Source organism: Typopeltis vanoorti, chromosome 20 (assembly GCF_054136105.1).
Source record: "Typopeltis vanoorti isolate ZY-2024b chromosome 20, IOZ_Tvanoo_1.0, whole genome shotgun sequence".
NCBI lineage: Eukaryota > Metazoa > Arthropoda > Arachnida > Uropygi > Thelyphonidae > Typopeltis > Typopeltis vanoorti.
In genome coordinates this window covers 53,501,373-53,529,342 of record NC_143568.1, presented here as the reverse complement: position 1 = coordinate 53,529,342, position 27,970 = coordinate 53,501,373, and the positions used below count along the sequence as shown (strand labels likewise).

General features: G+C 35.8%; 1 protein-coding gene across 4 annotated transcripts in view; it reads right to left on the bottom strand.

Moving 5' to 3' along the window:
• The window catches only part of LOC150095436 (latrophilin Cirl-like), a 343,806-nt gene that overhangs the window by 88,934 nt on the left and 226,902 nt on the right, over positions 1-27,970 (bottom strand). For all 4 annotated transcript variants that reach the window (XM_090409783.1, XM_090409782.1, XM_090409784.1 and 1 more), the window contains 2 exons: positions 26,204-26,315; positions 15,290-15,393 (listed from right to left, as the gene is read on the bottom strand). In XM_090409783.1, the coding sequence (XP_090265909.1) occupies positions 15,290-15,393; positions 26,204-26,315 (216 nt within the window). The remainder of the gene's footprint in view (positions 1-15,289; positions 15,394-26,203; positions 26,316-27,970) is intronic.

Here is a 27,970-nt window from a genome sequence, read left to right as displayed (position 1 = left end):
AGGAATGGATTGATGAAAACGAGGTACTGTACAGGGACAGCATGGCTTTGTGAAGGGGTAGATCATGCTTCAGTAACTTGCTCAAGTTTTATAACAAGGTGACGGCCGAACTGGATAAGGGAAATGGATTTACAGTGATACTGCTGGACCTGGCAAAGGCATTTGACAGGATACCACATGGAATACTAATCCGTAAACTACAACATATGGGAATGGATATAGGGTTGGTGAGATGGATAGGTGGTTGGTTGATGGAGAGATATCAAAGAGTAGTTTATTCAGGAGTAGAGTCCAAAAGACGGCCTGTGACTAGTGGTGTGCCGCAGGGTTCTGTTCTTGGACCACTGCTGTTTAATCTGTTCATTAACGATATAGGGAAGGATCTAAGTGGAACAATTCATTTGTTCGCTGATGATGCAAAGTTGGGTAGGGCAATAGTGAATGCAGAAGATGTCAAAGTCTTGCAGGATGACTTAGATAGATTGGAGTTCTGGGCTAAGGAGAATGGATGTCAATTTAATGTGACAAAATGTAAGGTTATGCATTTTGGGGTGAAAAGATTAGCAGCAGTATACCACATTGGTGGAACTGTACTCCAAGAGATTGATGAGGCCAGGGACTTGGGAGTGTTGGTGGATAAGGAGATGAAGTTTAGGGGGCACACTGCAAAAGTAGCTAAATCAGCTCATCAACTCACTTGGTTGTTGAAAAATACCCTGACGAGCAGAGACAAGCAAGTTATTGTACCTCTGTACCGAGCCTTGATAAGACCTCATCTCGATTACTGTGCCCAGATTTGGTCACCTCGGTTCCTTCTTGATGGGGAGGAGGTGGAGAGGATCCAGAGGCGAGTGACTAAGATGATAACAGGTCTATGGAATGAACCATATGAGAACAGGTTGAAGATTTGTGGGTTGCAGAAACTAGTTGATAGGCGGAGGAAGGGAGATATGATTGAGACATTCAAATTGCTAAAGGGATTCTATAGGATTAATTCAGAGGATATTTTTGAGATTAGGACTGGTGGTGAGAGAACTAGGGGACACCTATGGAAGCTGGGCAAGAATGTGGTTAGCAGGGGTGTTGGTGCTGGGTTCTTTACTTTTAGAGTGGTAAATGAGTGGAATAAGCTGCCAGAGTCTGTTGTGGGTGCTATGATGGTGAACGAGTTCAAGACAAGGTATGATAGATACTGTGAGAATGTAATCGCATAGTTGTGTGGACATGATGTTTAGGGCCTCCCTCGATGAGTCTAAGGACTCCTGGAGTCGCCCGAAATAATAATAATAATAATAATAATAATAATAATAATAATAATTAGTATCAAGATGGACCAGACTGAGGACTGGTCCATCTTAATACTAAAGACTGTAGGCAGACATGTTACACTTATGACAAACCATTTTTGAAAAGTCTACGTCGTTAACAGCACTTGATTTTCATGGTGCTCGCCTAGCTGCACTGGTTAATGCCTGCGTGGTCAGAACTTTTGAGTGCTGCCATTGTGTTCCATTCAAAGAATGGGAATATTCAAAATTTCAATTAATAAACTTAGTAACAATTCCCCCAAAGCCAGGAATCATGCAGACACACTAAATTATCAAAAATAAACAATACTATACCAAAATTCAAGCAATATTGCAAATTATTATGCAAAATAGCACTTATCTTTTCCACAGCTCTTTTCTACACTACGCATGTTGCAGCCCTCTAGTGAGTGATCCAATTTGTAATTATCCAAATTATATGGCCAATCCATATTATAGTTATTATGTTGGCAACCAGGCAGTTCAGAGAACTTATGGATTATTTTAAGTAACAGAAGAACAAAGTAAAATAGTTAACAAAACAGGTTTAAATAGTCAATTACAACTTTGGGTCAACAGATAGGCTGCACTTCTGTCTGTATGTATAAAGATTGCATTCTGTTTAGTTTCTTTCTCGCTTTGGTAAAGCTTTTGCATATATATTGAGTACATATTGAGTACATTGCCCAATTAGAACCATGTCTGTAAGCAGTGGCGCACTCAAGATTTAATCTGGGGGAGGGGGGAGGGTTCAATAGACAATTTGAGAATACACACTATGCATTGCATATGAGCTAGACTGAGCATCTGCAGTGATCGCCAATACATGATACCCGTGATCTTCTCTGGCCCGGCTCATGCAAATGAAGTAGTGCCGAGCACTACTTCATTCGCCTTGCATTCACAGCGGCCAGGATTCCCGAGTGCTATAGGGTATTCCCACCTTATGGAACCACTAATTCATAAGTAGCATAGTAATAGAAGACATGACACAACATAAATTTAAAAAAAATAAATAAAATTTTAATTAGGAAAAGATTTTTGGAAATTTTTCTAGTGTTTTTTTTTCCCTTTTTCTTTTGGAGGGGACCAGGGCCCCTTGGCCCCCCCCTCCCTGGGTGTGCCAATGTCTGTAAGGATATTCTGATGATTCCACAATTGCATTGTGGAATGCTGGGGTGGTTGATGTGAAAATGTTGGCCTCTGTGTGCAGGTGGCTCAGTCGTGAGGTGGCTTCATGAGCAAGCTTTGTTTGCTTACACTTCGGTGAAGGATGAAGCTGAGAATGTAGTTCCTTGGCATCTTTAATTAATAATATAGCCAAGTGAAAAACTTTCAACAATAAACCATTATTTAAAGATACCAAGCAATTTTATAAGCTAGGTTTCAATCCTTTTTCCCAAGTAAGCAAACAGACAAGTCAAGTTTGCGCCTGCATGTAGTGCAAGTCTTAAGCAACTCGTGGTAAAGGTGGAGTCAGCATTGGGCTAACCACCTTATCCTCAATACACTAGCAGTTAAATGTAGAAAAAAAATCTTCGACACTGCAAGGTAAAAGAGGGAAGGTATAATAATAAGAAGAATAGTCATTTAAAATACCCAAGGTAAAAAAACTTTCAATAAACCATTATGTTGTTCCCATTCCAGCAGCATGGCTCTTAAATGTCAGGTCCTTATCCATCGTCATCCCTAGATCTTTTATTGCCTCCACTTGCTTCACAGTATCCTCACTAAATGCATGTTCTGAATCTTATCTTTGCCTTCCAGATTTTAAAACTTTACAATTTTCTTCACTGAATTGGTTTTTGCTGACATGCTAACACTGAGACTCTTTTCAATCTTCTTTCAGTAAAGTCACAACATTTGCTTCTTTTCTCATAGATACCTCCAGATTTGCAGACTGCAAATAGCTGTATGTTTGAAACTACATATATTCATAACATAATGATTAACATCATCTTGCATGGAGAGTGGTTGGTGAGTGGAATGCATCGTCTGAGTGTGTTGTGAAGGTAGACACATTGAATCAGTTTAACACAATTGGATGATCATTGTGTGCAATAGTGTGTACCTCCCATGATGAGTCTAACTCCATGGAGGTTAGATGTTAATAATAATAATAATGGCATAAACATACTTTTGCAATAGTCATTTGGAGACATAGGGGCTAACCACCTTATCCTAAATACGATAGCAGTTAAATGTAGAAAAAATCCTTGACACTGCAAGATAAAAGAGGGAAGGAATAATAATAATAAGAATAGTCATTTAAAATTACAGTATGTATGTTTTCTCTCTTTCAGCTTTTCTCTGTTTCATCCTCTTAGTTATAGCATAGAAAGACTTGTTAGTGGTCCAAATAGCGCTATGCATATGTTAGAGTGATTGGAATATTGAGAATTCTGAGTGATCCATATTTTATTTTATTTTTGTATTAAACAGTATTAAAATTAAAAAAAAAAATAGTCATGCTATTTTTATTTTATCCCTTTATCAAAAGTCTTCTTATCTACAAACATATCCTAAGTCTCTTTTTTTATTTTATTTTATTTTTAACTTAGAACTATGGTACCTTAGTTTTACAAAACAAACACAAGAAAGTGTTTGTTCTGTAAAACTTAGTTTTAAAAAACAAACACAATATAGTCTTTTTTATGTGTTGAAATTGACATGGCTTTGTTAATTAAATTACATTTAATTAACAAAGGTTAATTAGATGTACTTTAATTTTTTATTGTTTGCATCCCACACATTGAAATTATTACACACAAAACACTGTGTATCAGTGACCATGCAAATACAGTCGTCTTTGGCTTGCCAAATATACATTATGAATTAACACATTAGACTTCACATATTGCCGGCCTGATTGGCCGAGTGGTTAGCGTTCCACTCTCCAGCCAAAAGGCTGCAGGTTCGAATCCCGCTGTGGGCATGGATGTTTGTGATTGTCTGTGAAAATGCTAGTGGTGGTGGTTGGCAGTAGATGGCATTGGTGTAGATGATGAAGGTAGTTGCGGTTGGTGGAATGGTGGAGATGGAGAGTTGTAGAGTAGATGCCCTCCCTTGATGAGTCTTTGGACTCCCTGGAGGTGTTATGTAATAATAATAATAATATTTACATATACACTTTGAAAGTGTACAGAACAGCATACTAAAATTATTTAGAAGTGCCACACACACACACACACATATATATACCATATATGTCGGCATATAAGACGACTCTCAAATACCACAGAAAATCCCTTGAAATCATGGGTCATCTTATCCGCAAGTATAAAAAAGGGAAGCTTAATTTCTTGGATGAATATTTAGGTAGTTACAATACATCGTTATATAAGAAAATAGGCAGTGTTTATAAACAAATCAGATTAATTTTTTGTTACATAAATTTATTTAAAATACTACAATAGATATGTCTTAAAAAACAAATAATAATTATTAACCTCAATTTTCATGTTAATTTTCTTCATCTGTTGAAAATAGTTCTTCAGATTCATTGTTTAAATTATGATCATATGGATCCCAGTTCGAATCCAGTGAATTGATTTCATTTTCATTGTCATCAGTGTCCCACAACAGACCATCTTCCATACCATCCATAAGATTAGAGATACCATACTTTTAATGATTTTATTACAGTCTCTACTTTTACTTTATTCCATGCTTTGATCACAAAATTGCACAACATATCAAGTGATGCAGCACGCATAGATCCACCATTTGTAAATGATTTTTCACCAGTCAATATCCAATTATTCCACTCTTCTCGCATGTGATCTTTAAATGGTTTGTTCAAGCAGTTGCAACATAGACTTTAAACCACCTGGTATAACAGCAATTTTTCTATTATTTTTTTCTAGAAGCATTTTAATATTCTCAGTTAAATTACTACAAAACATATCCCATACTAATAAACTGTGTTTCTTCATTATACCACCTAGTCGCGGGTTCCACACATTATTTATCCAAAATTTCACACTATTTCCATCCATCCTTTTCGTGAAAATGTACAAAAACACCTGAAGGAAATTTTATCTTAGGTTTAGTTTTACGTTTGAAGATGATCATTGGTTTTAACTTGGTTCCATCAGCCAAACATGACAACACAACCATAAACCTTGTTTTTTCATGACCTGTACTTCGAAATTGCAAAATTAATAATTAATTAAAATTGGGGCTAATCACTTTTAATTAGGGTAATTCATGTAAATACTAAATCTATGCTATGCAAAAAATAATGGATATGCATAGATATAAAAATAACAGATATAACAACAATACTGAACATTGCATTAATACAAGAAAGAAGAAATTGGGTGGCGTCTTATACAACCGACATAAGCTTAAAACCTAAAAATAGCCTAAAATTTAGGCCTCGTCTTATACACCGGTTGTCCTATATGCCAACATATACGGTATATATCACACTGGTTTAGTTGCATTCTTTGAGGCACTTTATGGGAGCAAGTCCTTATTAATCCCATAATTGATTATAGGCATTGGTAAGACATTGATGACAGAAGATGATATAGTTAATGGGATAGAATGTGAAGGGTAGTAATTTCAGGGAGGATAGAGAGAAAAGAATGGCTTGAGAACTTTGTTGATACATTGGACAAGGGAGATGTATACACAGTGGCATACTTAGGTTTTGGCAAAGGATTTTAATAGATTGCCATGTGATAAGTTGATAGTTAAACTGGAATGAATGGGGTTAGATAACAAATTAGTGTGTTGAGTTGGAGACTGGCTATCTGAAAGATAACTGAATATCCACATTCAAATCCACTCAATGCAATTAACACACAGATTAAATAGCAGTGGGCCTACAATCGACTCTTGATGCACACGGAAAGGTTTGAATGTGGATACTCAGTTGTTCGTAAGTACTGTGAAGTTGGGGTTTTACAAGAGGATTTGAATAAACTGAATGAATGGGCACAATAGTAAGGTTACCAGTTCAATGTTGAACAGTTGTAAGTTTTTAAAATTTGGAAAACAAAGATGGGATGCAGAGTACCACATAATTGGTGGTAATATATTGGAGGAATGAAGGAAATAACAGAGTTGGTGGTGATGGTGGATAGGAACCTAAAATTTAGAGCACACTGCTAAATTGCAAACACAGCACAAAGAATTCTGGCCATAATGCAGAGGAACATTGACTAAGGAAATAACGATTCCATTGTATAAGGTCTTGATTAGGCCACATATGCACCTATTGTGCACAGATTTGGTCCCCTGGTTTTCCAAAGGATGAAGAGATACTGGAACTAGTATAAAGGTAATTGACTGAGGTGATATCTAGTCTCTGGAACTTTGAGTATAAAGAAAGGTTAATTAAGAAAATGCAATATGCATTTTCAAGTGGATAGGAGGAGAGTAATATTATTATTAAGAGAAACCTGTAAAGAATCCAGGACTCATCAAGGGAGACACATATCCTTGTACCAGCTCTCATACCTTTCTTGAATTCATCCACACCACATGTATTCACAGTCTCCAAAGGAATTCCAATCATACACTGCTCTATAAGTAGCACCTCCTTCTTGATTGCATTCATTCTCAACTTCCATGCATGCCCTCATCCTCTCCCCCACCCTAAATAAAACGAACAACTCCACGTGTTGGTATCCTGTATCATTCCTTCAGTAGTTTGTAAGTCTCAATCATATCACTCCCTCTTTTTCCTGTTTGACAGTTTCTGCAGTCCATAAATTTTTAATCTCTCTCTTCATAACATGTATTCCACAATACCAATATCATCTTTAATGCTCTTCTTTGCACTCTTTCCATTGTATCAGCATTACCATAGAAACCAGGAAACTAGACCTGCGCACAACAACACATAAAAGTGAGGTTGTATCAAGGCATTGTAAAAAGGCAAAATGTCTTCCTTATCCTTACATGTCAAGGTTCCTTTCAACATTGTAATTATCTTCTGAGTTGTATTTGCATTTTTTGCTATATGATCCTCAACTTCCTATCTCCTAAATCTCTAATATCCCTAATCATCTGATCAATTTCTTCTAGTATAATCCCACCATTATAATATGACACTAGATATCTAATTACATGAAACTGCATAACTTGACATTTACTAACATTGAACTAAAAGCCATTTTCACATGCTCATAATTCCAGTCTATTGAAATCATTTTGCAAATACTGTGCATGTCATCCACATAATCTTGATTATCCTGCCTATCTTTGCATCATCACAAACATTTCACTTGTCTAATCTTCCCAAATGTCATTAATTTAAAGACTGAAGAACACTAGACCAAGCACTGTACCACAATCCTAGTGGTATACTATTAGTCAACTTAAATCTTGCAGACTCACATCCCCCATATACAACTTTTTGATATCTGTCAGTCAGCCTTCCTGTTATCCAACTAATATTTTATAATCCAGTTTCATATTTTCCAATTTATGCATCTTCCATGCTGAATCCTACCAAAAGTATCATTGTGCATCCATTCCTCTTATCTAACACAATGGTGACATTATTATAAAATGAGAACAAGTTGCAAAAATTACTTCTCCTTAGTAAAGTCATGCTGTTCATTACAAATTATAGATTCTCTCTTGACCCATTTCTGTATGAGCGCTCTTACCAACTTTTCCAGAATCTTCCACCACTCCAGAGATATTGCACCACCCTTATGCAATGAGATTATCATACCATCCTTCCACTCCTATGGAATCTTCCCTGTTCTGAGACTCAAATTATAAAGCCTGGTTGAAGGAATAGCCAGTTCAGCTGAACACTCTTTTAGTATCCATGCTATTATCTTTAGCTGTTATTGCCAAATTTTTATTCAGTTTATGAAACAGCTCTAGTACCTCCTCCTCATAACGCTGAGTTTCTTCATCTATGAAAGAGGCAGTAGTGAGGTCAATGTTGCATACACAAGTGGTCAATAGCTTTTGGCAAATTGGGTACTCATTTTTTGAACAATATCTGCTGCATCTGTCACCTGCATACCATCTGCATTCGGTAGCATATGTCTTTCATACTCATTCTTTTACTTATAGCATCACAATTGAATTCTTTTAGGTTGCCTTTAACTCGTGGAGCCAGTTTCTTTTCATACTTAGACTTACTTTCTGTACAATAGTTGTAACTCTTCTGACCTACTTCTTATAATTTTCATTACTGCCATCATCCCTATGTACATGGTATTTCTTCCACATCATCTTTTTCTTAAAAATCTTTTGCTTAATATGATGGCATATTCATTTCACTCCTACATTATTTATCATTGAAATTCTAGGGACACATTTTGATATTGCATCTCTTAAATATTTTTAAATGCTTCCCATGCAGTGCTAATATCCTCTCATCTAGTACTTGATACATGGGAAAAAACCTAGAATATTCCTCAATTGGTCATAATTTTCTGCTTTGTTGTTCAGCATGCATCCTTTTCTGAATGCAACATGTATAAACTAAGAACCTGATCACTGTCGCCAACTGGAGGCAGAACAGTAATTTATTATCATTTATCTGAAACACTATCTGACACTATAATCAGATCTAATATGCTCTAACCTCTAGTTCATTCTGTCACAGTCTGCTTGATGAAGTTGTCCTGCAACAGCTGAAGAAATTCAGCTTCATTCTTCTTATGAGATTTCACCACTACCAAATTATTGTTTGGATAATTAAAGTCACCCATAATGATTACTGATTTTGCATTCATAATATTTATTTGGTAAAGCATTTTTTGTCACTAGCAACTGATTTACTAGGTCTGTAACAACATTTAACTATGTATTTGATCTTGTCAAATTTGTAAAAAATGTTATTAGTATTGCATTCATAACTTTTTTCCCTAACTGAACTCAAATCATCTAATATAATTAGCACCCATCCTCTTCTGTTCTGTCCATCCTTCTTAAAAATACTCTAGCCTTTAGAGTATTTTTAAGTCACAACTGAGTCAGGCAATGCATTCTACTCATTCACCACCCTCCAGGTGAAAAACTTCATTCTCACACCCTTGTTAACCACACTTTTCCTTAATTTCCAGGGATGACCTCTAGTTCTTCCATCACTATCACACAACTGAAACATTTCATCTGAATAAATCTTATAAAAACCTTTAAGTAATTTAAATGTTTCTATCATATCCCCCCTCTTCTCTGCCTATCAACCAACCTCTGCAATCCACGAGCTCTCAATCTATCAATGTAGGGAGCATTTTTACATCACTCACCAACTTAGTCACTCTCCTCTGAACCCGTTCCACAACCTCCTCATCTCCAAGGAATCCAAATGACCAGGCCTGAGCACAGTAATCCAAATGTGGAAGTATCAATGCTTTATAAAGGGGAATAATAAACTCTTTATCTCTGGATGTTAGAGTGTTCCTCAGTAACCAAGTAATCCTATGTTTCAATCTTGGACACCTTAGCAATGTATCCCCTGAACTTCACCCTATTCACCAACACCCCTAAGTCCCTAGCCTCATCAATCTCTTGGAGTGCTGTTTCATCAAAGATTACACAGCTGGTAATCTTTTAATCCAAAAATGCATAACTTTACACTTTTCCACATTGAACTGACATCCATTTCCTTTTGCCCATTTTGCCAGCTTATGTAAATCATCTTGCAAACTCTCAACATTAGCTTGATTTTTTTATTGTGCTACCCAGCTTTGCATCATCAGCAAACAACTGAATATCTCCCTTTAAGCCATTTCTTATATCATTTATTTACAAATTAAACAATAGTGGCCCAAGCACAGAGCCCTGAGGCACACCACTGGTCACCTACCTCATCCTGGACTCTGCTCCTCCATACACCACCTTCTGGTATCTCTTCCTGAGCCATTCTCCTATCCATATCACCAGTTTAGTATCCATCCCCAACTGCTCCAATTTGCACAACAGTATTCCATGGGGTATCCTCCCAAAAGCCTTAGCAAAATCCAGAAATACCACTGTGTAGCCATTTCCTTTGTCCAACTCAGATATCATTCTATTATAAAAAGTTAATAAATTGCTAAGGTAGGATCAACCTTTAACAAAACTGTGTTGGCCCCTATGAGTATCATATCCTGATCCACCATTCTTGAATTTTGTCTTTAACCAACTTTTCCAATACTTTTACCACCACTCCTGAGATGGTGATTGGTCTGTAATTAACTACCATAGTTTTTAGAGCCACTTTATGCAAAGGAACTACTTTGCCTTCCTTACACTCCCTAGGGACCATACCAGAGTTCAAACTTAAGTTAAATAACCAAGGAAGAGGCATTGACAATTCCTTTGCAGATTCATGCAACACCCAAGCTGATATTCCATCTAAACCAACAGCAGTGTTTGCATTTAAAAATTTTGCAATATACTAAGTACCTCTGATTTCTTAACTTCAATTCTCACATTAGTTTTTGCTACAGGTACAGAGATATCCTCATTTGTGTGAATAGACATATGAAAAGTGATCACTCAGTAACTCTACTATTCCATCTGAATTTGTCACCTCAATACCATCAGCACCCACTAAGGTTATCCTTCCAAAATCATTCTTCCTTTTCATCAATCAATCAATCAACTCTTTGGGATTACCCTTGATCTCTTTGGCTAAGGTCTTTTCATAATCTGATTTAGCTTTTCTTACTATGCTGGTAACCTTCCTAGCTTGAGCCTTGTATAGCTTATGTGTACTGATCACCTTTCTCCTTGTAAATTCTCCATAACATTTTCTTTTTTTGCAGATCAAGCTTAATACTACTACTCATCCATCTAACACCTACCTTGTTTGTCTTCCAACCATGGGGACACAATATGATATTGCCTTCCTCAGATACCTGCTGATTTTATCAAATGCACTGCTAACATCTTTCCCTGCAATCTGATATTGCCTTCCTCAAATACCTGCTGATTTTATTTCATGCACTGCTAGCATCATTCCCTGCAATATGTTCTGCCATGGGACAGCAGCAAGCTCACTTCGAAGCACAAATTTTTCAACCTCCCAAGTCAATACCACATGATCACTCTCACCAATTGGAGGTAACGAGGACACCTTACTCATGCATATATCCTCTGAACCAATGACCAGGTCCAACACTCTCACACCACATGTCCCTTCAGTTATGTGCTGTTTCAAGTAATTATCTTGTAGAAGATGTATGAATTCCATTTCCATTTTGCCACGTGATATTTCTTCCTTCCAATTGGTATCACCATAATTAAAATCTCCCATAATACCTCTCAACTAATGCCTACAATTCAAAGCCCCCAACATATTCACCAAAGCAACAAACTCTGCCCATTTGTTTCTGATACTCCTGGCATTCGTGTACAGAAACAGTAAGTTTTTACATGCATTTTTTGACACTCATTTCTGTAGTTTGCATGACCCAGCTGGACAACTTGCAGATCTCTGTTCTTATGTAATGTCTTACTTGTGTGCAGACATTCTTGTACATGCTTAAGTTCAAATACGCTAGAGATATATACGTTGGTAAGAGGGTTTTTCAGGGAAATTATCATTTATATGATCCATGGAGTCAAAATACTCATCATGGAGACTCACTTTGTCTCTTAATGCAATACCTATCGTACATTTCCATAAACCTATTCACTGTTGGGTGTTCACAACCACCTCTGGCAATCCATTCCACTCCAAGTAAAGAAACTAGTCCATGCACTCTTAGACAACTTCCAAGTGTGACCTTGTTTTTCCTCTACTCCCCATGTATTGAAAAATTTCTTTTGTGTCAATCTTACAGAATCCCCTTAGTAACTTATAGGTTTCTATTATATCCCCTCTCTTCAGCCTGTCAGCTAAACTCTGCAACCAACACACCCTCAATCTATCTTCAGAAACATTCCACAGACCTGTCACCAGGTTGATCACTAGTCTCTGAATCCACTTCACAACCTCCCAATCCCTAAGAAATGCAGATGACGAAATCTGTGAACAGTAGCCAATGGTGGAAGATTGAAGAACAAGTGGTCATCTACTTTGGAAGCTGTATAGGGAGGGCATGAGCAAGGGAGTGAGAAGAAAGTTTTGGCTTGGAGAGTGGCAAATGATTAGAATGCACTGCATGAGAGTGTGGTGACTGCAGAGAATGTGAATGTATTTAAGGCATGGTATGATGAGCTGTGTGTGTGTGTGCGTGTGTGTGTGACAGAGGGACCTCCCACAATGAATCTTGGACTGCATGGAAGTCTGAAGATAATAATAAAAGTAACAACAATAACTATCAAAAAGTCATGAATGAAGGAATAGAGTCTAGGATAAGAAGAGTGACAGTGGGGTGCCTCAATTTCTGCAAATCTGTTTGATGATGAAAGGCTAGGAGAGTTATTAGTAATGTTGGAATTCATTGTTATTAGGAATCAGATCTCTACAGGTTGCTGTAGCTGTTGAGACTACTGTATCAGGAACATGCAGAAATTTGATTTCAGAAATTTCAATAGATTGAAAGACTGTGGATGTTTAGAATGCTCTGTTAACAAGTATGGTGTTTTGTGTTCACAGATTTAACATGTGATATGGCATTCTTTGTGACATTTAGGACCTACCAGCCTGGTTAGCAAACCTCTTCTCTAACCAAGGCTGTAGATTCGAATCCCAATCTACACCCAATGTTGATGAAAGCCTTTATGTGGGAGATGAGTTTCATTGCCTAATTTAAGACCACTGACTAGACTACGGAAAATAAATAAATAAATAATAAAATACAAAAAATATTATTACTATTATTATTAAGAGAGACCTCCAGGGAGTCAGGGACTCATCGAAGGAGGCCACATAATACACGCACCAGCTATCATACTTATTCTTGAATTCATTCACACTGCTTGCACTCACAACATCCAATGGCAGTCCATTCCAATCCAACCTATGAGAGAAAACTCTAGCCCTCGCCCCCTTCTTAGTGGCATTCATTCTCAGCTTGCTTCCAAGGATGCCCTCTTGTCCTTTCCCCACCCTCCAAAAATTGAAAAATTCCATCAATCGAAATCCTGTATGATCCTTTCAGAAGTTTGTAAGTCTCAATCATATCACCCCTCTTTCTCCTGTTTGCTAGTGTCTACAAATTCTCAATATCTGTCTTCGTAATCAGTATTCCATAATACTGATATCATTTTTAACATCTCCTTTTGCACTCTCTCCAATATATCAGAATCATAATTGAAACCAGACCTGCACAAATAGTCCAAGTGAGGTCTTATTAACACCTTGTAAAGAGGCCAAATGACATCCTTACCTTTACATGTGAACATTTGTTTCAGCATGGCAATTATCTTTTGAGTTGTATTTGCAATCTTTGCTACATGGCCCATGAACTTCAACTAGCTATCTACTAACACTCTCAGATCCCTAGCCTCATGATTTTCTTCAAGCGTATTCCCACCAATATAATATGACGTTGGATATCTACTTCTACTTGATATACATGACTTTATATTTACTGACATCCATTTTCCTATGCCCACAATTCCAGCCTATTCAAATCATTCTGCAATACTGCATATCAGCAGCAGCATTCCTGATTACCCCACCTATCTCTGCATCATCAGCAAATAGCTGTATGTCACTAGTCAAATCCTTCCCAATATCATTAATGTATAGATTGAATAATAGTTGACCAAGCACTGATCCTTGTGGTACACCACTGGTTACCTTAAATCTTGCTGATTCACATCCCCCATATACCACTTTTTGATATCTGTCAGTCAGCCATCCTCTTATCCATGCTAATATTCTATAATCCAATCCCATAATCTCCAATTTATGCAACAGTCTACCATGCTATATTCTGTCAAAAGCCTTAGCAAAATCCAAAAGTATCATGGTGTATCCATTCCCCTTGTTTAGTTTAATGGTAACATTGTTATAGAATGTGAGCAAGTTGCTAAAACACGATCTTCCCTTAGTAAACCCAAGTTGCTCATTGCAAAGTAGAGATTCACTGTCAACTCATTTCTGAAGGCAAGCCCTAACCAATTTTTCCAAAATCTTCACCACTACTCCTGAGACACTAGTCTCTACACCACCCTAATGCAATGGAATTACCACACATTCTTTCCATTCCTGAGGAATCTTCCCTGTTCTAAGACTCATATTAAACAGCCTGGTCAAAGGAATAGCCAGTTCAGCTGAACACTCTTTTAGCATACATGCTGTTATCCCATCAGTCCCTATTGCTGAATTCTTATTCAGTTTGCAACAGCTCTAATACCTCATCCTCATACACCTGAATTTCTTCATCCAGCGAAGAGGTAGCAGTAAGCACAATGTAACATACACCAGGTTGATAGCTTTTAATAAAATGGGCACTCATTAGTTGAACAACCTCTTCTGCATCTCTAACCCTCATGCCATCTGCATTTAGAAGAGTTACTCTTTCATATTCATTTTTTCTTTTACTTGCAGCATATCAATAGAATTCTTGTGGGTTGTATTTAGCATGCAGAGCCAGTTTCTTTTCATACTCAGACTTTGCTTTCCATAAAAGAGTTGTTACTATTCTAGCCCACTGCTTATAATTTTCATAATGCACGTCATCCTTATGTACACGGCATTCCTTCCACATCATCCTTTTCTTATGAATCTCTTGCTTAATAAGATTACATATCCATTTGACTCCTACCCTATTTATTCTTCGAACTCTTGGGACACATTCTGATATTGCATCATTTAAGTATTGTTTAAATGCTTCCCATGCACTGTCGATATTCTTTCCATCCAGTAACCGATCCCATTTCACAGAATTTAGTATACTCATAAGTTGGTCATAATTTCCTGCTTTGTATGCAGATTTGTATGGAAAAATATGCAAAAAATAAATTAGTTAAAAATAAAAACTCAACTCAAATGTGATACAAAGGCACTGTATGTTTAAAATATTTAATGAGTGTGAGTCTCAAAAAAAAAGCAGTGAGGCTTGGCTCTCAAATAATAATAATGCTTTATTTCTTTAATCAGAAAAATGAAAAATTACCTAAGAAGATGTAACACAATCAGAGTGACCAACAAGCACACAAGAGAAATAGCACATCCAACAGAAATTACTGCTCTTAGAAATTCATGCTGAGATGCTGGAATCTATTGAAAACACACAGAAGTTTCTGAATATAATAATACTATTAAAAAATTAATTTACAGCAAATAAAATATGTATCATGCATATAATCTCTGATTTTAAATAAAGTTAATAGAAAAAAATAAAGAACTCATCATACTGTAATCACCAAATTAAGGGGATAGAAATCCCTTATTATTTTACAGCCAGTATGTGAAACTCTGAGATCGAAAACTATGATCTAAGAGTTTCGTGCCGAAGAACTATCGGCAAATCCAAGCATAAGTGAACACCTGGTAGTACAACACCAAGGCAACTCGAAGCAAAGGTGGAGCAAGCTCCCTCACTATCCTTGATATTTTCTCATAATGTAAAACACAGCTCCTAGGAGATGTAATACTGCCATACATTATGAGGAGAGGTCACTACCCAGACCGGCTTCAACCTTTTTTGAGGTCTCATCAGTGAGTAGGTAGACCTGGATGATATCAAAGTTTAAGTGAAAAGAACTTACATACCTTCACTATACGAATGCCAGAAAGGTGTGCCCATATATTATTCTGTTCTGTGATTCATCATCAAGCTAAGATAAAAAGCTGTTTGACTTTTTATCTTAGTTATAATATATGGGCACACCTTTCTGGCATTCGTATAGTGAAGGTATGTAAGTTCTTTTCACTTAAACTTTGATATCATCCAGGTCTACCTACTCACTGATGAGACCTCAAAAAAGGTTGAAACCGGTCTGGGTAGTGACCTCTCCTCATAATGTATGGCAGTATTACATCTCCTAGGAGCTGTGTTTTACATTATGAGAAAATATCAAGGATAGTGAGGGAGCTTGCTCCACCTTTGCTTCGAGTTGCCTTGGTGTTGCACTACCAGGTGTTCACTTACGCTTGGATTCGCCGATAGTTCTTCGGCATGAAACTCTTAGATCGTAGTTTTCGATCTCAGAGTTTCGCATGCTGGCTGTAAAATAATAAGGGATTTTTATCCCCTTAATTTAATTAACTTCACCAGAAAAATAGCTGTTTGGCTTATTATACTGTAATGACATTATTATATATTTATTAGATTGAATAAAAGAAAAAAGAGATAAACCATTACAACTTAAATATTTCTATAAATTCATCAAATCTCTTAATTTGAGGAATTTATAGAAGTGGTTAAGTTGTAATTTACAAGTTGTATTTCTCTTAGAATAAAACTTTTATTAATATTTGTATTTAAATTATGGATTAGATGGGTTAGAATGAATAAAAACTAAATTTGATTATTATATTTATGTTTACAAATATATTTATTAAAAAAACAATAAAAATGAAATACAGAAGCCTATTGTTTAAACAATTATTATTATTAATGACTAAACAAACACAAGTAATAACCACAATAATAAGTTTTAATAAGTAAATATTGCATCCTAAGTATCATAGGACATTGTCCGTACAGTTAATTCAGACAATACTAGGAATAACATAGTTAGGGTACATGATTACAATGGAATACCAATATGGGTGCAGTAGAATGTTATAGAATTAAATTAAAATATATCTGGAGGGAAAAAATATATATATATATTACATTAAAATAAGATAACATATATAAAAAATTATTTTACACAACTTTGTATGACAATTTCCCATACTTTAGGAATAGCAAGAACATCATTACGGTTTAGATTTGGTCTGTGAAGTAGGGCTTCAGTGCTTTCTTTATACAGGGTGTCCCAAAATTCACGCAAGAAGTAATTTTGATAGAAAATACAGGTTCTTAATTAAAAATTGTAATTTCTTATTGATTCATAAAGTATACAGTATAGGGTTATGCATGGAATAGCATATCAGTTAAATGGCCTCCACGGCTTTGCTGGCACATATGCACTCTTTTGTCGAAATTTTCCATGACCGTTCTGCATAAATGTGACTGAATTTTGTTGATACAGCACTCAATTTCCTCCGTTAAGGCATGGGTGGTCGTGGGCTTGTTGACATAAACCTTAGACCTCAAAAAACCCCAAAGAAGTTAAGTCACATGATCTGGGCGGCCAATTCTGATCACCAAAACAGGAAATTACATGACCAGGAAATGACTCATGCAGTAATTGAATTGTTTCTCAGGCTGTATGGCATGGGGCACTGTCTTGTTGAAACCACATGGCGTCCACATCCATTACTTGCAATTTAGGCGCAAAAAACTGGATTATCATGTCGCAATAGCGAGCACCATTAACTGTTATTGCCTTACCAGCCGCATTTTCGAAGAAGAATGGACCGCTGATGCCTCCAGCCCAAAATCCGCACCAAACAGTGACATGTTGTGGATGCATTTGTTTCTCAACAATCACTCTTGGATTTTTTGAACCCCAAATGCGACAATTTTGTCGATTAACGAAGCCATCAAGATGAAAATGAGCCTCATCGCTGAAGATGATTTTGTTTGAAAAATAAGCATCCACTTGTTGTTGTTGTTGTTGTTCCATAATCCATTCATTGAACTCTCTTCGCTGTGTGTGGTCAGTAGGCTTCAGTTCTGGAGTCAATTGAACTTTGTAAGCATAAAGATGCAAATCTTTCGTGAGAATATGCTGTAGAGAGCTTCTTGAAATGCCCAATTCAAGACCACGGTGCCGAATTGATGTTCCTGGACTCTCAGCAACACTCTCACGAACTGCTTCGATGTTTTCTGTTGAACGACTTGTTGAAGGACGGCCAGAGTGTATAAGATCACTAATTGATCCAGTTTCCTTGAATTTTTTAATTAATCTTTTCACAGTTGATGAAGTTAAATCACTATTCCGACCATATTTTGTACGAAAATTGCAAACTGTAGCTGCCAAACCTTCATTATTTTTAAAATATTGCTCAACAATGAAAATGCGTTGTTCTTTTGTGTAGCGCTCCATTTTTAATAACCCTGAACTGTCAGTTGTCATGCTGTCTTTTTTTTCTCATTGGCAACACTTTACCGCACAAATGGCGCTAAATTTAAATCTTGCGTGAATTTTGGGACACCCTTTATGTTTATATAAAGATCTATATAAAGTTTATATAAAGTTCATGTTTATATAAAGATCTATGTACAAGTTTGGTCTTTTTCCAATGGATCCTATGGTTTATGAACAAATCTACTTGTCTGTCCATAGTAAGACAATTTACAGGAACGTGGAACCTCGTTCACGCCAAATAGCATCAGAGGGAGAGTTTGTCATTAGGAGAAGGTAACAAGTTATAGATCTGGTTGATTGGTTTGTAGGTAGTAGCAAGTTTGTATTTCTTCATAATTTTTGAAAGGTGTTTGGAGTTGGCATTGACATAAGGTATGGGAATCCTATGGGCTTGTTCTTGTCTAGGTTGATGTTCATAAACGCATTTCGGAACAATACTAGGCTTATTCAAATCCTCCTAAAGGGCCATATCAGCAGCCTGAATAATTTCATGTCATCCATTGACAATATCATTGGTATAAAGGTTAAACAGCAAAATTCCCAGCACCAAGCTCTATGGAAACCCACTTGTGACTTTCCTTTTCCATGATACTACTTCACACAGAGATTGCTCTGAAATCTCTCAGACAGCAAATTTCCAATCCAGTTCGCCAACCTGATATCTAATCCAATGTGTTACAACTTAAATACCAACTTATCATGTGATACCCTGTCAAATGGCTTTGCAGAATTAAAAAAAAATCAGTATATATATCTTTCCCTCATCAAACACTGTTGATGTTTTATTAAAAACAGCAAGCAAATAGGGGTGATAGTGGATAAGGATCTGAAATTTAGGGGACACATAGCCAAAATAGTGAAGACAACACAGCCTGTGGGAATCATGTAGAGGATGCAGATTCTTGTACCATTGTATAAGGCTTTGATTAGGCCACACATGGACTATTGTGCCCAGATTTGGTCACCTGGTTTTCAGAAGGATGAAGAGATGTTGGAAAGGGTCCAAAGGCGACTGACTAAGGTAGTTTCTGACCTCTGGAATGTCGAGTATGAGGAAAGATTGAGAAGATGTAATTTGCAGAGTCTGGTGGACAGGAGGAAGAGGAGAGATATGATAGAGACCTACAAGTTGGTAAGGGGTTGTTATAGAATCAATGCTGGAGAAGTTCTACAGAAAATAGTGGGAGATCGGGGGAGAACCAGAGGTCATCCCTGGAAACTGTATAAAGAGGGTGTGAGTAGGGGAGTGAGAGGCAGGTTTTTTTCGTGCAGAGTTATAAATGATTGGAATGCCTTGCCTGAGAGTGGGTTTCTACAAGGAGTTTGAATGTGTTCAGGGCACGGTATGATGAGCTGTGTGTGTGACAAAAGGACCTCCCAAATGAGTCTTTGACTCCATGAGGTCTTGGGGTAATAATAATAATAATAATAATAAATTTACTGAAATAGAGCACCCCTTAAAAAACCCATGATCTTCACAGATAATATTACTCTTGTGTGTGCATGCCCAATTTTGTATATGACTAAACAAACACATATAATAACCACAGTAATAAGTTTTAATAAGTAAATATTTCATCCTAAGTATCATAGGACATCAGTTAATTCAAACAATACTAGGAATAACATACAGTTAGGGTGTATGATTATAATGGAATCCCAATATGTGTGCAGTAGCGTGTTATAGAATTAAATTAAAATATATCTGGAAGAAAAAAAAAATAGATTACATTAAAATAAGATAACATATATAAAAATTATTTTACACAATTTTGTATGACAATTTCCCATACTTTAGGAATAGCAAGAACATCATTACGGTTTAGATTTGGTGTGTGAAGTAGGGCTTCAGTGCTTTCTTTATATAAACGTTCATGTTTATATAAAGATCTATGCACAAGTTTGGTCTTTTTCCAATGGATCCTATGGTTTGGGTTTTCAATTCTATGTTGTGCGAGGCCAGATTTCTGTGGTTTGATAAGACGGATATGGTCTTGATGTTCTGAAATGCATATATGAACATATCTACCAGACAATTTACAGGAGCATGGAACCTCGCACATGAATGGTAGCATCAGAAGTGAGAGGTTGTCTTTAGGAGAAGGTAACAAGTTATAGATCTGGTTGATTAGTTTGTAGGTAGTATCAAGTTTGTATTTCTTCATAATTTTTGAAAGACGTTCGGAGATACCTTTGACATAAGGTATGGGAATCCTACAGGCTTGTTCTTGTCTAGGTTGATGTGTGGGTAAGTGACTGATGATTTTTTGAGTTGTTTTAAGATTGTATCCATTTAGTATGGGTGTATTTTTGATTATTTCCAATTCTTGGTTTAGAGATTCTTCAGAGGAGCAGAATCTGTATGCTATGGTTACTAATGATTTAATGATGCCAAATTTTTGAGATGGATGATGAGCAGAAGAATTGTGAATGTAGTGACCTGAAAATGTCAGCTTGTGATAGACAGAAGTGAAGATGGAACCATCCTCTTTTCTTTGGATGTGTAAATCCAGAAAAGAAATATCCTGTGGAGATTCTTTTTCTAGCATGAATTTGATGCGAGGATGAAGAAAGTTTATTTTATCTAGAAACAGGTGTAGTTCTTATTAAGGATGACCCCAGACAGCAAAGGCATCATCAACATATCATTGCCAAATTTTTGGTTTGGGTTTAAACGTGAAAAATTTTTTCTTCAAGGTATTCTAGAAACAGGTTGGTGATAAGGGAGAACCTACTGCTGTTCCTTCTTCTTGCTTGTAAATTTTCTCTTTCCAAGTGAAGTAACCAGACATAATAACAAATTTGAATAATTCAACAATATCGGATGGAAATTTTTGAGTTAACAAGTCTACCGTTTCCTTATGGGGAATATTAGTGAAGAGGGAGACAATGTCGAAGCTAATTAGTATGTCAGTTTCCAATGGTTGAATGTCTTTTATTTTTGCGTGAAACTCTGTTGAATTTTTAATTGACGAGGCTGAGTGGCTTATGTGAGAACGGAGAAGGTTAGATAAAAATCTTGCTAATTTGTAAGTCGGGTTGCTAATAGAATCTACGACGATTCTGAGTGGAACATTATTCTTGTGAAGCTTATGTAAACCATATATTCTAGGAGGCCTAGCATGGTATGTCCTGAATTTTTTTATTGTTTCTTCATCTAAGGAAATGGTTTCAAGTAACTTGTTCAGTTTTTTTGAGCTGTCTTTTTGTAGGATCATAATTAAGTTTGGTGTATGTATTTCGATCTCAGAGTAGTAAATTCATTTTTCAATGATATGATATGGTATCTAGAAAAACAGTCATGGATTCTATTAGCAGCCCCTACTTAAAAATTATCAAGATTTTTATCTAACCTTCTCCATCCTCACATAGGCCACTCAGCCTCATCAATTAAAAATTCAACAGAGTTTCAAGCAAAAATAAAAGATTGCTATTCCTAAAGTATGGGAAATTGTCATACAAAATTGTGTAAAATAATTTTTATATATATGTTATCTTATTTTAATGTAATTTTTTTTCCCTCCAGATATATTTTAATATAATTCTATAACACGCTACTGCACATATATTGGGATTCCATTGTAATCATGCATCCTAACTGCATGTTATTTCTAGCATTGTTTGATTTAACTGTACTGATGATGTCCTAAGATACTTAGGATGAAATAATTACTGAATAAAACTTATCACTGTGGTTATTACGTGTGTTTGTTTAGTCACAAATTCTCCACAGGTTTCATTGTACAATAAAACAATTTTGTATATGATCTCTCACTAATTTCTCCAAAATCTTAACGACAGAAGAAATACAAACCAGTCTGTAGTTTGATGACTCCATTCTAACACTACCAGTGGCAGCTTGTACATGAGCACTGCGACACTGCAGCACCCCCAAGAAAAAAACGAAAAAATTAAATTTTGTTTGTATTTATAAATAATAACAATGCTTACGACATTATATAAATGCAATACAACATGTTAAAGGTTACCGCTTATGTTTTGACATTGATTGAATAGTTAATAATTGGAATTGTTTGATTAATGCTTTAGATTCATCAATAATGCATCAATAATTCTCCCACCCTGTACTAAGGATGGAACACATAGCAGCTGCTGTCCAACATCCTTTTACAGTACACCTCGAAACCCACAGAACAAGTTTCTTCTCCTCCTCATTCATCCCTGCTACTGCAATACTGTGGAACAGTCTTCCCCCTGACATATTTTCCAAAGAATACAATATACAGATGTTCAAATCAAATGTAAACAAGTTTCTCCTTTCACAACCCTCACCCATATACTGTACTAACGTACTATAGGTTGACCAGCCATCCTCCTGTATATGGGTCCAACATTAAAAAAAAAAAAAAAAAAAAAAAAGATTATGAAACAAATGCACTACGATCCAACACAGTGTTGGAATTTCCATGTTCGGTTAGTTCCGGCTAGACTTGCCGATATTCGTTTGCACTTGTCAAAACACGTGAATCTGACACTGCTCATTTTGCAGTGTCGCTACAGATATATTGTATGCTTGTGCACTTCATTTCTGTGTACGAAACTTTTATTATTGGTGTGTGTTCGTAGTGAGGGTGAAATATTTTTAATAAAGTTTTTGTAATATGTAAATTTACTTATTAATACATTGGTTACTGATTAGAAAAAAATGAGATATTTTTTCTTATTTTGTATATGCAGCACCACCACTTAAAATTTTCGCCAGCCGCCACTGAACACTACCCTTATGCAATGGTTCTATCTTACGATCCTTCCACTTCTTTCACACTTTCTCAGTAGCCAAACTTTCATTGAACAGCTAAGTCAATTTTGAAACATATTTTCTCATGCACTTCTAAACCTTCAACCCTTCCAATCCCTCCAGGAATACAATCTGCTTTTTCCAGGATGAAATATTCCAATAAATTTCCTTCAGAACACATGCAATTTACAGACAAAAAAAAAAAAAAAAAAAAAAAAAAACTAGTTGTGGTAGTGGTAGAGGTGGGTGGCATTGATAGAGATGATTCGTAGTAGAGGTTTGGTGTAGTGATTGAGACAGTTGTAGGTGTCCTCCCACGATGAGTCTTCGGACTCCTTGGAGGTGTCACGAATAATAATAATAAAGTTTCATAAAAAAGCTCTACTATCTGCACTACTCACTCAACTCTCCATTTTCATCTAACATGGTCATTCATCCACAATCATTTTTCTCCCTCCTGGCTTACATAATGAAACAATTCCTTAGGATTTTTCCATTGCGTGTAGTCTTAGTCTCTTTTCATATTTCATTTTTATTCCTTACTACAGTAGTTACTTTCCTGGCTGAGTCTTATATTCCTCATACCATTACTCTTCATCTCTGTCTTTATCCCTTTTCAGTAACTTCTTTATCATCTGCAGTTCCTATATCATTTCATTAAGTCATCTACTTTACACCAAATCATGTTATCTTTTTCTTTTGAGGAATGCAATTTGCCATTGATAAATATTTCTTAACTATTTACTAAAATAAAGAGGTCTGAACAGCTGTCAGACCAGTGAAACCTTATCAAAATGGAACAATAGTAGGCGAATACATGGGCGCTTCGGCATGCATGCATGCATGCTTGCTATTAGGTTTGGCTAGGGCAACTTGTGGTATGGCGGCGAATGTATTCCTATAAACTCTCAGGTCAACTTACAAATATTATATATATATATGTTGAAAGTTTTTTTACCTTACTTCTACTATACATTAAAGATACCAAGAAATTATATATTTGGTTTAATCCTTTACCCAAGGAAGTAAAACGATGTTTTGCATGTGAAATATATTCATGTCTGAGCTACTTGTATGCAAAGCAGACACCCTTTCAGATGTGAAAATGTTATGAATAATGGGAAGGACCACTACCAAGACTGGTTTTGACTTTTATCGAGTCTCATCAGTGGGAGCCAGACCTGGGAGAGATAGCAAGGTTGAAGTAATGCACAAGTCATATATATCTCATATACAAGTAGTCAAAAGGTGCTAGAACTTATTAATAAAAATTTCTGGATGAGAGAAAGATGTTTAAAGTTTTTTACCTTGGTTCTACTATACATTAATGATACTAAGAAATTATATACAGGTAACCCTTGTATAACCCGCGGGTCTGGTTGGCCAAGTGGATAGCGTATCCACTCTCCATTCAAAAAAGGCTGTGGGTTCGAATCCCGCTGTGGGCATGGATGTTTGTGATTGTCTGTGGAAATACCAGTGGTGGTCAGCGGTAGATGGTGTTGATGAAGCTGTGGTCAGTTGGTGATTGAATGGTGGAGACGGAGTTGTAGAGTAGGTGCCCTCCCATGACGAGTCCTTGGACTCCTTGGAGGTGTCAAATAGTAATAATAACATGGATGTTAGGTTCCAAGAAATGGCGCGTTATGCAAGACTGTTCCAAAATCTTTTTTTTTTTTAATTATATAAAAAATGATGACGTATCCAACAAAAACTATTTTAATTCAGGTAATTCATGTAAGTTAAGAAACAAATACATAGTATAAACTTATAAAAATACAAATTGTAAGTAAACTTCATTGCACATAATGCATAAATGTTTTAGGCAAAATAAAATAAAGTGTATATTTTAATCGTCATCACTGTCTTCAAAACTAACATTTCGTAGATGTTCTTAATTTACGAGTGGCCGGATGTTGTCATCATTTAAAATCTCTTAGACATCATTTGTATATTTCTCATTGCATACTTTGGCTGGTTTAGTTATCAAGAAATCAGTAATAAGACTTTGCTTTCCACTATACTGCGATTTTTTATTAAGTTCATATATGGAGATAAACAATTATACAATTGTCTCATGAATTTTCCAGAACGTTCCATTGAGGGATCATTATCTGTAAAATAACTTCCTAACTTTCTTGCCAAGTTCAATCCCTCTGCTAATTTCTTTAAACTGAATTCTTTAATGGATTTATAACAATCAGAAATTTCGGCAGAATCTTCCCCATGATTTGGTTCGACCTCATCTATTAACTGTACCAGTTCCTCCTCATTTAAATCTATTTCCCCATCAATTCATTCACTAATTTCATTTTCAACCATATCACCAAAACCCTCTAAGTGGCTATTACTATAAAAATAAAAAATTTTTACATAAAAAAAGTATTACATATTGTATGTAACTCACCAGAAAATAAAGTGCTCAGCTTGAGATTAACACACTTATGATTTTTAATGCGCTTTCCTGGCAGAAGCAAAGACCATTTTCAAGAATAAACACTTTATATGGTAAACAATTGATGTACATGCGTGATAAAGGGTATTTCCCCTCATATAAATTCACTACTTGATTTTTAAGTTGTGCGATGAAAAATATATGAAAAGATAAAATGTTACTACAATTTGTAGACCGTGTTATATCGAAACCGCATTGTACAAGTACAGCATTATATGAGGGTTACCTGTACTTGGTTTTAATCCTTTACACCAGAAAGCAAAAAGACTTTCAACATCTTTCTCTCATCCAGAGATTTTTATTAATAAGATTTAGTACCTTCTGGCTACTTGTATACAAAATATATATATGACTTCTGCATTACTTCAACCTTGGTATCTTTCCTGGGTCTGGCTCCCACTGATGAGACTTCATTAAAGGTCGAAACTGGTCTGGGTAGTGGCCCTTTCCATTATGCATAGCATTTTACACGTCCGAAAAGGTGTGTGCTTTGCATTATAGGATTCATACTAAGGCAAGTGATGTGAATTCATTAGCCTGGATATGCAAGTAGCTGAGATGTGAATACATGTGCAAAACATTGTTTTGCTTCCTTGGGTAAAGGATTAAAATCAAGTATATATATAATTTCTTGGTATCTTATACACACACACACACACACATACACACCTGCAATTCTCTGAGTTCTGCAATCACAGCAAAGTTAGTCAAATGATCACATGCACACGTAGTATGTGTTCTATTATAACTCTGTAGCCAGCAGCCTTTTTCTGACCATTCTCTAAAAATAAAAATTTTTTTTAAAAAAATCATTCATAATGAAGATTAATAATATTGTAAATATAATTAGTTTATTTAAAAAAACTGTAAAAAATTAGAAACAATTGAAGAGATCACTAACTTTGATGATGCTATATTAACTAAGTACTGAATTATGAGAAGTACTTATGTTTTTACACTGAATAATTAATACAAGTACCAAGTACTGAAAGTTTTAATAAGTAAAGGACACAGAAATAAGATAAATAGTGTTTTATCAAAAGATTTACCTGGATTTTCTGCAGCAGATTTCATGTTTGCATAGTACATGTTTACATTCATCATAGATGAATTGATGAATCATGTGTATTTATATCTGTCAAGTGCTCTGTTTTGGACGACTAAAACTCTGAGAAGTCTAACATCTCCACATAAGACAAGCTAAATTATCTTCAGTTGAAAAGTCCATATTCTGTCTATGACATGAATTCTATGTTAGAAATGTTTCTCTTCGAAGACAAGGTAACTTAATAAAAGACATTATTTCAGACATTTGGAGGAGTGACTTGAATATGGAATTAAATCAAAGCACTTACACATATTTTAGAGAAATGAGAGTGCAAGTATTTGTAACGAGATGGGTAATTCTGTATGAAAAAATTTAGTGTAAGATATTTAATTTCATTAATAAGCTGGGTTTATATCAATAAAATATTAAGGCCATGGGTTGTTGTCCAGGATACCACACAGTCCAAAACAAAAATTTTCTTAATAGTTTCCTATGAACAATTGTCTTCTAAATCAATCTATTATTTAATTTGCCTCTAATTTGCTCAATCTTCATGATTCTGATTCTGTTTAAAGTTTGTCATAACTACATTCAGTTCCAGTAATTGATTAGCATAAGTCTCTTGTATTATAAAAAATGTTCAGATGCAGTTCATCTGAACTATTATATCTTCTCTAAACAGAAGAGATGACAAATGATATGCAATTATTATTATTATTATTATTATTATTATTATTACACCCTCCATGGAGTTGGCAGACTCATTGTGGGAGGTTCCTTCAACTGACAACATATTTATCATACCGAATCTTAAAATCCTTAACACTCTTTGCATTAACAACATATTCTGGAATTCATTCCATTCACTGACAATTCTCCATGTAAAAAATTTACTCCTCATACCCCTCTTCACCACACTTTTACATTACTTCCAGGGATGACCTCTGGTGCTTCCCCTCTCACCCTCAACTCTTTTTATAATTCCCTCTGGATTCATCTGATAAAATCCTCTCACTAACTTAAATGTATCTATCATATTGCATCTTCCCTCCTATCCACTAAACTCTGCAATCCACATTTCTTCAACCTCTTTCCATAGTCAGCAATCCAAAGTCCTGACATGTCCTAGTCACTTGACTTCAGATCCTCTCCAATGTCTCCTCATCACACTGAAAACCACTAATCAGATCTGAGCACAATAGTACAAGTGGGTCTGACCAGTGCCTTATACAGTGGCACAACCACTTCTTTATCCCTACATGTTAGAGTACTTCTAAGCAATATGCCCTCTAAATGTCAGTCTACTGTCAACCACTACTCCCAGATCTCTAATCTCATCCACTTCCTGCAGTACAGCACCATTGATATAGTACACAGCTTTATTTTCT